This window comes from Gymnoscopelus braueri, assembly GCF_963280865.1.
Source record: "Gymnoscopelus braueri genome assembly, chromosome: 23".
Taxonomy (NCBI): Eukaryota; Metazoa; Chordata; class Actinopteri; order Myctophiformes; family Myctophidae; genus Gymnoscopelus; species Gymnoscopelus braueri.
In genome coordinates this window covers 11,385,737-11,398,151 of record NC_137625.1, presented here as the reverse complement: position 1 = coordinate 11,398,151, position 12,415 = coordinate 11,385,737, and the positions used below count along the sequence as shown (strand labels likewise).

Below are 12,415 nucleotides of genomic sequence, written 5' to 3'. Positions count from 1 at the left end.
AAACAAAAACGTAGCAATTACTCGATGCAGTGTTTAAAAGTGAACATTATTTACTAAAGATATATTTTTTTAATGCTGCTGTACCCAAACTTTGTGCAACCACTGCCCTAAGATCCTCTTATTCATCTGTTTCAGCTACTGTTTTCTTGGAGTTTTGGAAAAGACGACGTGCTGTCCTTGCCTACGACTGGGACCTAATTGACTGGGAAGAAGAGGAGGTAAAGATCCATCGAGTTCATTTAGGTGTTTGTGTGCCAGCATGAAGTTAACTGTACAGCACCTTTCAGTGCTGGCACACAGTAACACCTACGTACATTAAACACACCTACATAGAATTACCATTATTACCTTCAGCTGTGTTTATATGACAAAATGTCTGCGGTGAAAAGGGCCTATGTATTCTTCGTCATACGGTTGTGACACTTGATGAATATAATTGACTGTAATTTTTGGTGAGGGACAGGGTCACGTCACGGAAGTACAGTATAGGATATTCAGTATAGTATATAGTATATACGTATACACAGGCAATCCACATAACTGGGAGAGGGGGATTCAGCCAATGTTTGCAAGAGTTGCTTGCACTCTAAAATGTTAATTCAATGTTAAGCAATTCATAGCTTAGAGACTGGGGTGACAGACTTATTTACTTTTATTTTACATCTTTCTTGACAAAACGCAGTAAAGCTAAAGGCTTTAAAATGTGTATGTGCCCGGTGTGTGTGTGTGTGTGTGTGTGTGTGTGTGTGTGTGTGTGTGTGTGTGCGCGCACGCTGCCCGTGTGTGTGTGTGTGTGTGTGTGAGGGCACGCATGTTTTAGTCTCTGTGGGTGCATGTGTGGGTGTGCCTGCCACGCGGGTGGGGGGGATGCATAGGGTATACACGAATCCACGGAGCGCTGCCCTGCGCGCAGCCATTGCTGTGGTGTCAACGCTACACACCGCAGCAATGGCCGCCTACAGGCAGCGCGTCTGTGGATTCGTCTATAGGAATATACAATGAACAGCAAATAAATACACAACATAAACCCCAACATATAAATACATATTTTGATAAGAGAGGGAAGGGAGCTAAAACTGTACTAACTAATATTAAAATAAAATAAATGACCAGCTGTAAATAAATAATTGCCAAATTAAAAGCAAACAAACATACCAAATGTATTTTTTTATGTTTACAACAGTAAGAGTTTGACTTTTAGTGCAATGAAAATGTACCATATTTTAAACGACGACTCCCACACAGTGTCAGTATGTGGTTCTACTGTAGCTGCACTAGGGTTGCGTTTTTATAGTTCGTACCTTCTTTGTTTGTTGACCTCCCCTCTTCCCCCTCGTCAATCACTCCTCCAGTTGGTAAAAAAGTAGTTCATTGTCAAGGAGCTCCTCGTTGTGGGTGTTAGAGTGACTCAGAAATAACTACTTTAGTAGTCCAGTAGTCAACACAGTGAGATAATGATGTTGCCACTTTTTTGTCCCTGCCTACCCAATCATTATACCTGTAGTAGGTTATAGAGCACAATACACAAAAGGCATCATTTGCATTCAAAATAGCCATAAAACTAAAGCAAATAAAACCAAGGAGATAAATGCCCTGAATAACCTGTTTTTAAACAATGCATAACTGCTATTCCTTACAGAGCATGGCAAAAACAATTGAACTTTTAATTAGTATAGTAACCCTATGGGAACATTTTAATTCCTGCAGGGTACATAGACAAACAAAAAACTAAACTAAATTGTATTTATTTAAATATATTCAATGTTTTCTGTACATCTGTGTTTGCTGTACATCTCTGTGTGTATCTGTCGGTCGGTCGGTCTGTCTGTCTCTCCCTCCCTCTCTCCCTCTCTCTCTCTCTCTCTCTCTCTGTCTCTCTCTCTCTCTCTCTCTCTCTCTCTCTCTCTCTCTCTCTCTCTCTCTCTCTCTCTCTCTCTCTCTCTCTCTCTCTCTTTCAACCCAACCGGTCAAGGCAGATGGCTGCCCTCCTAGAGCCAGGTTCTGCTCGAGGTTTCTTCCCGTTAAAGGGGAGTTTTTCCTTGCCGCCGTCGCCAAGTGCTTGCTCATGGGGGAATTGTTGGGTCTCTGTAAATTAGAGTATGGTTTTGACCTGCTCTACAGTATATGTAAAGTGTCATGAGATAACTTTTGTTTGTATCGCCTCAATTGTAGGAAACAGCAGGCTTTCCAACGTCTTTATTTCCGGTGCAACAAGATAACTAAAACTCAGTTGCTTGCCATGCCTAAGGAATGTCAAAGTAGTTATCACCACACGGTTATGTATCTGTTCACAAGATGTAGCAATAAAGAACACATTGAACCTTGAACAGTGCTATATAAATACAATGAATTGAATAGGCTTTTTCCACAGAAGCCATTTTGACTTGAAATAGTAGGGTAAACTTGCAGTATGTGTTACCAACTACATTAAGGTTGTGTTCCATTCAGGTCAAACAGAGTCTGTGTGCTTGTGCACGTGGCTCTGCTACACTAAATGGAATGGAACCTTAGTATCTTTGATAACACCTGTGTTTACCCTACTATTAAATGTCAATATGGCTACCGTGAAGGTCTATTGAAAGTCACCTGGGACAAAAGTCTTGTCATCAACTTTATATGCGTATATGGTTTGATGATACAAAAATAAAATGTACAGCTCTATTACATATACGTATAATGGAGACATGGTTTGATTTAATTAACTTTAATAATCCTCGGAGAGGGAACTTCATTAGCTACCGCATGCTAACAACATCATACAATCCTTCACTAACATATTCATGTTCAGACTCTAATACATTCAACAAACATGCTAATATTTGTCCCACACTGCCTGTAATAAAACGTAACAGGATTTGTTTACAATGTTTTCCGTTTTTTCCTCTTTTCTTTTTTCCAATGTCCCTGCATTTTCCTTCCTTTGGCTGAACTATGTGTCATCTTGTGTCTCATCTTGCGCCTTGCAGGAGGAAATCCGTCCCCAGTTTGAGGCCAAGTACTCCCAGAAGGAGAGAATGAACCCCATAACTGGAAAGGCAGAACCTTACCAGGCCTTCACAGACAAATACAGTCGCCTCATCGTCTCAGCATCTGGGATCTTCTTCATGGTAATCTATTAATGAACAGACTTAGTCATGGCCAGACTAATATCACTCTGCGTAGATATTAGTCTGTAATTTCGGTGTGGATTCAAACGTCACTCTGGGGGGATCGAAATGTAATTCAAACCAAGGAGCGCCAGACCAATCTGCCCAGGGCTATTTATTTTTAGCTGTGGCAGATTTGTCTGGTTTCCAGGCTGTGTGTGTGTGTGTGTGTGTGTCTGTTTGTCTGTCTGTCTGTCTGTCTGTCTGTCTGTCTGTCTGTCTGTCTGTCTGTCTGTCTGTCTGTCTGTCTGTCTGTCCTGTCTGTCTGAACTTGAGCACCGTCTGACCGATCGACTTCAAACCTGGCGTGTTTATTGCAGAGGACCCTGTGTATATATTTAATGTCCATATGGAGATCTCTGTCTGTCTGTCTGTTGTGTGTCCCTTCTATGCCCATGTATGGAGATCCCTTATGTCACCAATTATGAGGTCATAGTAATGACATCATAGGCTGGCCTCCAAGTACCATGATAATGGGTATTTCACTAAGTAAGCTGACAACGGGTACAACAGTTATTGCATAAGCAGAAGGGCATGTGCTAACAGTCATCGTTCCCACCTGGGTGATGCACAGCAGCCATTTTGGACCAGAATGCTGGCCACACATCAGCTTGAGGTGGAGAGAGAGAGAGAGGGGGGGGGGGTCACTGAGCAAATTACACACACTGGGAGATTATTAGTTGGCCAGCGGGAGAGAGCCAGGTTCGCAATTTTACATTGCACCAGGACACCAGGGAACCCTCTTCCACAGGATCTTTAATATGAGTCAGGACCTCAGTGTAACATCTCATCCGAAAGATGGCATCTCCTACATTACAGTGTCCCCATAACTACACCGGATCACTGGGATAGATGTTATTAGGATGAGAGGGAAGACTGCTTGGAAGGAACTCAACTTTATTGTGACATGACATCATAAGTTTACAGGTCTAAAAGTGTCATTTGCAGTTTCAAGAAAAGGGTAAAGAATAGTGTGAGAAAGAAAGAAACAAGTCAGATCTGTCAAATATTCCTAATACGAGTAACGTCGGTATACGAAAGGCGCAAGTATAAACATACGCTGCACGGTTAAATATAGCAGTAAAATGAGGCAGTTAAAAATAGCAGCAGATATAGTATTTGCAGGTGAGACATCAGTTAGCAGCACAGCAGATATCAAACGTGTCAGTGTATACACAAGTGACAGTAGCAGCAGAGCGGATCTGCAGTCATATACAGTACACGAAAAAGTATGTATATATATAACCAAATGTACAAAAGTAACCATTACATTTGTACACTCTCAGAGTTAAAGCTGCAATCCATCAGTTTTATGTCCTACCCGGGATTCGAGCCACGGTCTCCCACATGAAAGACCATTATATTGGAACAACCTTTATGTGTGCTACCTGTGTGCAGATCCTGGTGGTGATTGCTGCAGTGTTCGGCATCGTCATCTACCGTGTGATCACAGTCAGCACCTTCGCTGCCTTCGGCTGGGCTCTCATCAGGAATAACTCTCAGGTGGCGACCACAGGCACGGCCGTGTGCATCAACTTCTGCATGATCATGCTCCTCAACGTGGTGAGGCCACATTCTTTTTTCATAGTTATGATTTTGAATTTCTTAGCCTAGTAAGGGGTGATTTGGATGTAGTGTAGTTATCGTGGTAATATCAAGCAGATGACTCCATGGAGATAATTCGCTGTAATCCCTCAGGTAGCCTAGATCAGTGTTTCTGAACCTTTTAACTACAAGTACCCGTAGTTTGATATGAATTAGACGACAGACCCCCATTTGATCTCTGGGACACCATTCTACACTGTACAATACTCAGTGTTAGAGTGGAAACGAATGGAACCAAATGGGCCTGTAAGGGCCCTTACAGGCCCATTTGGTTGAACTATGGGTCATATTTCAAAACCGACTGAGAAACATAGACTTGTCCTCAGCTGGCAAGATGACAAATACCTCAGTAGTGTCATCTTAGATATGTTTGGACTATCAATAAAAACAACTTGTATCATCTTGGGCACACAATGTGGACTTGGAGGAAAATGTTAGGTACGATTGTGTGCGATTTGCGTGATTTCTTATAATGATCACAATTCTGTACATACCTGTAGTTGAGCCGTGTAGCTCATCGCCGGCCTTGAGCTTTGACCACCAAATTGCCCCATACTGTGTGTCAGATACTGAGTTAGAAATGTGATGATGGTTCTGTGTATTGAGTCATTGCGGACAGTGACACATGCTTGCAGGCAGACAGGCACCCACGCAATAGTTTTGCAAAAGCCTTGCGGCTCGACTAATAAATGGATGTTCGCTCTGCTGTGGTACAGGAGTTTACCACTACAAGTGCTGCAGTCATATTAACTGGAGTTTACCTTCCTCCCCTGAACGTAACCTCTAACCCTGTCTCTTTTCTAGCTCTATGAAAGAGTTGCTTTTCTACTTACCAATTTAGGTAAGTTGGATGGATATCTGTTGCCTTAATGGCATGGTGGGATTTCTTTCTTCTTTTTTATTGAACAGATGAAAACTGACGCATTTTGCTTTGACATCCAATGCTTAATTCATGCTCCAACGTACGACGGTGTCATGTGCCAAAAATAACTGATCTACAAGCTTTCAATGCATCACGAATGTGACGCATTGTGAGGTTGTATCAGCTATTTTCGGCACGGGACATTGTCGTATGTAAGTATAAATATGGCTTACGTTTAGCTTATTCAGACCTCATCGCCCTCTAGTTTGAGAGTAGTAAACTGCCGCACTCTGCTGATAATTACCCAGCAAAGTGTTTTCTCCGAGTTCCGCGAGGGTGCTAACGAAATCCCAGGCAGAGAGACAAAGATTCACAAGTATTGTGAGACGAAACTGTCACCATGAATGTGGCGTTAATAATGTTGTTGTGTCGGACAGTTCACAATTTAGACATTTGGCAAATGCTCGTATCCAGAGTGAGATCAGAGTTAATGGCATGAACCCTAAACAACAACTACAGAGTAATGGTCAAATAGAGTGCAAAGAAAGCAGTTAAGTGCCACTAAGTAACTATATTCCAGGTACTGTAAACATCAAACCTACAGTAGCATCTGTCTAAACAACATGCTATCGAAATTACATACTTAGCATTTATAGTCAAGCAAACAGTACACTGTATGTCTAAATAACAGACATTACATATGCGAACAAGTAACCAAAATACAGTACATGTGCATAGTATGACTAGCATCTATCGAAATAGGCAACAAGAAGTGAAACAAAGAATGAGGAGTGCTAGGGGGTGAGGTAGGTAGAGTATGAACAGGTTAATTTTCAGACTGCAGCGGAAAATGGAGAGTGCTGCGAGTCCGCAGTGCTGACTGAGGGGGGAGGTTGTTCCACAGTCTCTAGGACATCTAGGACGCTTGGAGCATTGGCTAAGGTGTCATATCGAAAGGAGGGACAGACGTCCTGTGCTGATCTAAGTGTGCAGGAACTATGAAGCACGCCTCCACTGACAAATTATTCCACTGACAATGTTGACTAATGTCTGATATATAAATATATAAATGTCCCTCTTTCCCTGTATTTGGAGCACTATGTAGACTGGTTGTGGATATGTTGCACAGACAGATGGCCATAAAAAATACAATAAAAGCCAGTGTTGTTGGTGGGGGGTTGTCCCTTTCTAGTAGGACCACTTTTTCAGTAGTAGCCCCAGCTGCAAACATACAAAGCATCTACAAGCTCACAATGTGTCACAGATGTCATTTGCTGTGCGTTTGTAGATCTGCCATTTATGCTATTTTTAGAATAAAACCTAAAAAAAAGTAAAAATAAAAAACTTTCAACTGAAAGAATTTGCCCAACATCGGGACACCAGGGTTAATGTGGTTAACACCCTCAAACTAGAGGCTGTTTTAATGAGTGCAATGGCATCTGATTAAGATTTGTTGCTGTGCATGTATTGTGTTGTAGTCGAACAACTATCGAAAAGTAAAATGAAGGAATTCATTTTACCATTAATTTGAACGACAACACTACGGCTTCTTTCTGTTCTTACTTTCTTCGTTAATTCTCATTTCCACTTTCACCCCCCGACCCCCACCCCCCCCCACCCACACTACCACAGAGCAGCCAAGAACAGAGGCGGAGTGGGAGAACAGTTTCACCCTCAAGATGTTCCTCTTTCAGTTTGTCAACCTCAACAGTTCCACATTCTACATTGCTTTCTTCTTAGGAAGGTGATGTACCACATAATATTTTATGAGATTACCTTTCAGTAATATGATGATATTTTTGGGGGAATTTCAAACATGAACTTGTAACAGGAGGTGCATGCCGCTGTATGTTTACCTCGGTCCCACACTTGTTCCTGCTACAGTACTAAAATGCCTGTTTAAAATAGGGTAGCACTATACAATAATGACCCGTTATAAAGCATTTATAAACGTTTATAAGAAGTTTGTAGACTATTAACATATCATTAACAACCTGTTTGTTGACATTTGTAAATAATTACTAAAACCTTTATAACTACGGTTACAAATCATTTATAAGGTATTAGTAAGTAGGGAACTATTCATAAATAAGCCATTTATATACAGTACATCTGTAAATGATTATGAAATCATTTGTAACTGATGTTATATAACATATACAAGCTTCTTTTGGGCTTGTTTTCATAGACCTGGCCGCTTGTTTCTTTTGCAAAATCTGTCAACACACTGATTACCTGCATTACACCTGCAGTAGCCTACTAGGGAGGAAGTGAACAGTGATGCAGTTGCAGACTGGACAGAAATATGTCTAATTCATGTTTTATGTGTTTTAACTGTCTTGTTGCAGGTGATCAAGGTAACATAAAATGGCTAATCTTACACACATGAAGTAGCATTATGACCATGGGGTATTTTGATGGTGGCCGTTTGGCTCCACAATGTTTGTTTTGATGTGTAGGCTAGTAATGTCCTCCATGCTTAGCAGTTTAGCTTTGCAGCTAAAGCTAACTTGCACTGGGAGGTGTCCAAGCTGCTACTCTGTGATTCTGTTGTGATGAATTTATTTGTTTAAATGTTAGTGTGTGTGCTGTGTCCAAGAGTTGTTACATTTTATATCTTAATAAATTGTTTTATACTTTTATACTCTATAACGGTACTTCTGCCACTTTTTGATGTCACATGTTTTACTAATCATTGTTAAACATGAAATAATAATGCATAGTCTTCACTTTACAACAAGGCACATGACGTCACCTAAATATTTTTTTTAGGTGACGTCAAAAGACGTCATTGGCACTAATGGCACACTGAAAACGGCCGTCAAAAGACGTCATTGGCACTCAATGAGTTAACAGACAGTTGTAAATGATGAACGGCCTTCACTTTACTATAGGGCACATAATAACATGTACTAAGGATTTATAGATATTTTACGAATGTTTTGCAAAGCATATGTTAAACATGAACAAACACATTAACAGACAGTTGTAAATGATGAACTGTCTTCACTTTACTATAGGGCACATAATAACATGTACTAAGGATTTATAGATATTTTAGGAATGTTTTACAAAGCATATGTTAAACATGAACAAACACATTAACAGACAGTTGTAAATGATGAACTGTCTTCACTTTACTATAGGGCACATAATAGCATGTACTAAGGATATATAGATATTTTAGGAATGTTTTACAAAGCATATGTTAAACATGAACAAACACATTTCCCAAATTACCCACAAGTAAAATTGATCATGTGGAAATAATGATCTGCAGATAATTTTTAAATATGTAATAATTGCTTAGAAATGGTTTGTTGTTCATGCCTTGGGCTAGAACAAAGATTTAACACATGATTTATGAAGTCTTAATACATGTTTAAAGAGATGTCCGATAACCACGAAAAAACTCAATTTATACCACTTTATAAATCATTTACAAATTATTTCCTACAATTTAAATGACATTATTTAATGATGAACAAACTCAAGTATAAATAATGTCTTAATGTGCTTTAAATAATGACTAAATGATTCTTAAATATTCTAAAATGTTATTATTAATGATTTAATAATCCTTAACCAATGTATATAAATAGTTTGTCTATGATTAGTTCTTTATCTACAAATAGCTTGTATATACTATATAACATCAGTTACAAATGAATTAATAATCATTTACAGATGTATTATACATGGCTTATTCATGAATAGTTTTACTACTTACTAATACCTTATAAATGATTTGTAACCGTAGTTACACAGGTTTTAGTAATCATTTACAAATGTCAACAAACAGGTTGTTAATGATTTGTTACTAGTCTACAAACTGCTTATAAATGTTTATAAATGCTTTGTAATGAGTCATTACAAATTATGTAATAATCATTTACAGATGTATATAAATGGCTTATTAATGAATAGTTTACTACTTACTAATACCTTATAAATGATTTGTAACCATAGTTATAAAGGTTATAGTAATCATTTACGATAGTCTACAAACTGCTTATAAACGTTTATAAATGCTTTATAACGGGTCATTATTGTAAAGTGCTACCTAATGGCATGTTTACACATTAAAGCTGCAATCATTAACTTTCATGGCCTACCTGAGATTTTAACACACACACACACACACACACACACACACACACACACACACATGCACACACACACCTCACGTGAGTGCCGAAATGTCTACCACTTGTCTACCTGAAATGTCTACCTGCTTGATCAGGGGAATTGTTTTTACTTTGATCTTCAGGCAGTACCACTTGTCAACCAGTAGTGGTCCTACCCGACCACAGAATCTCATTTTCTCAATAGAAGAACAGGTAGACCAAATATAACCACCACAGTTGTGTTAGTTGTACTGTATTAACATACTCCACCATACAGATTGGTCAAAATAATGTTTTAATCGCTAAAGAAAAGTTATGGATTGCAGTTTTAAGCATTTCAGGTGTAATTACAGTGTGAAGCCTGCTGCTATTGAGAGATGTTAAAAAGATATTAGTTTAACATCATTGTGCTTGTTTTCTATGGAAAAAAAAGATTTACAGGGCGACCTGGTGCATATATACGCCTCATCAACCGTTGGAAACTTGAAGAAGTGAGTAAACACTTGACTTTCCCATGTGGGAATAACAGCAAAGCATTAGGGATCCTGGTAATTCTAAATGGTAAATTATTCTGTTAGTGTATAACCTGCAGCCAAGCATTTTTACCAACATCATGATTAAGCATTTTTGCCAGCAGTACTTGTGGGAACATAGAATAAATGTAATGTGTAGTCTAAGGGTTGAAGGGGGCAGTATTCAGTGAGCTAGCCTCTTCAGGGGCTGAGGTAATTACCTCAGCGGTTGAGCATTGAAATGCAGAAAAGGAAAACTCTGTGTAATGTGAAATGCACAAAACAAGCACAGGCACAGTCAGTCGGGTGACCATGCAGACTCATGCTTCTCTTAGCAATGTTTACAGCTTTGGAGCACTATTTCAGATGTACAAAATTGCAGAGATGCATGTTTCTAGTGTTTTTGCTAGGTGCCAAAAGCCTCAGAAATCTTTCTGTATGTAGTGAAGTGCAGTGAGCTGGGATTGAACCCGAGGCTCCCACTCGCCAGTCCGACGTGTTACCAGTCATGCCAATAGGGCTGAGCCCGATTGGCAGGTCTTTTGCACGCCGGTACTGGCTACTATGACTGTGGGGGCTACAATCACCCCCCTGATCTTTGGAGCGCGTCCTCGTGCTTCGCACTTCACGCCGCGAACCACCGTACACGACGTCCCTCATGTTCCTCATGCAAGGATATTACGCTCCTCGTCCTGCCGACTATGCCAGATTGTAGTGAAGTGCAGTGAGCTGGGATTGAACCCGAGGCTCCCACTCGCCAGTCCGACGTGTTACCAGTCATGCCAATAGGGCTGAGCCCTATCTGAGACCTGATTGGCAGGTCTTTTGCACGCCGGTACTGGCTACTATGACTGTGGGGGCTACATGTACATAAAATCCTACAGTGTATGTTGATGGCATTATAAATCCTGTGTATAGTATTCATTGCAAATTTGCGTGCTTTCAAAAGTGCCCCTCTGAAGTACTTCTGTTGTGCATGTGGAAGTCATCTTGCATCAGTAAAATGAAATGTGCTGAAGACATTGGCATGCACCAACACTGTTGAATGTAAACATATTGTGGACGTATCTGTTTAAGGAAATAGGTAGCTGATATAATGCACTTTTACCTTAGCGCTAGGTATACTCTTGGTTGCTTGTTTTTGCAGAAAATGCACTTAAGACTTCTGGTGATTAGTAGTTTTCGTTCCCTACCTATGTTGAATGCACTTATTGTAAGTCGCTTTGGATAAAAGCGTCTGCTAAATGACTGTAATGTAATGTAATGTAATGTATCTGAGCTTTAATTTATTAATTGATTGATGAAGCTACTAAGCAGCAGAATGAGAGTAATACATTTTGTTGTTACACAATACACAACACAACACGACACAACACAACGCACACGCACACACAGTATTATTCTTATCAGTGTTTCATATTGTGCACATATACCCAATGCGACATTGTGGTTTAAGTGTCCCTTGTGTGTGTTTCCAGTGCCACCCCAGTGGTTGTCTCATAGATCTGTGCCTGCAGATGGGGATCATCATGGTACTGAAACAAACCTGGAACAACTTCATGGAGCTGGGCTATCCGTAAGTTCGGCCTTCTTGTCTGCATTGTACTGAAGTTGATCATGTATATTTCTCACCTGCATTTAGGGCTCTAACTAATAATTTGTTTCTCAACAATTATTGTATGGATTACTTTTTATATTAATCGAATGATCAAATGTTTTTATTTTTTATTTTATACATCAACGACTCAACGCGAAAACGTTTATTATGAAAATATTTAGCTGTTCAGTATTACTATTACTATTTACAGTATTAACTGTTAGGTATTACTTGAGCTGTTTGATATTGCTTTCTGTTGTACGCTAGGCTGATCCAGAACTGGTGGACACGCCGGAAGCTGCGACAAGAGCATGGACAGACGGCTAAGGACAGCTTCCCACAGTGGGAGAAGGACTACAACCTGCAACCCATGAATGTCTACGGACTCTTTGATGAGTACTTGGAGATGAGTACGTTGTTTTGTAAAGCAGAGCCACAGTAGAGCCACAGATCTATGAGACTAACAGTACGCAACACATTAAAACAAAACTTTACCTTGAACTGATATGAAAGTGTAACTGAACATATGACTAGACACTAGATACTCTGCAGAGGATGTACACATT

At 39.8% G+C, this 12,415-nt stretch overlaps 1 protein-coding gene across 1 annotated transcript in view; it reads left to right on the top strand.

Moving 5' to 3' along the window:
- LOC308079775 (anoctamin-4-like) overlaps positions 1–12,415 on the top strand; it is a gene marked incomplete at its 3' end in the record, with an annotated part of 43,865 nt that overhangs the window by 27,074 nt on the left and 4,376 nt on the right. The window contains exons 13-20 of the mRNA XM_080421369.1: positions 136–218; positions 2,967–3,107; positions 4,545–4,709; positions 5,556–5,592; positions 7,246–7,357; positions 10,174–10,231; positions 11,731–11,828; positions 12,117–12,259. Coding sequence (XP_080277495.1) covers positions 136–218; positions 2,967–3,107; positions 4,545–4,709; positions 5,556–5,592; positions 7,246–7,357; positions 10,174–10,231; positions 11,731–11,828; positions 12,117–12,259 — 837 coding nt within the window. The remainder of the gene's footprint in view (positions 1–135; positions 219–2,966; positions 3,108–4,544; positions 4,710–5,555; positions 5,593–7,245; positions 7,358–10,173; positions 10,232–11,730; positions 11,829–12,116; positions 12,260–12,415) is intronic.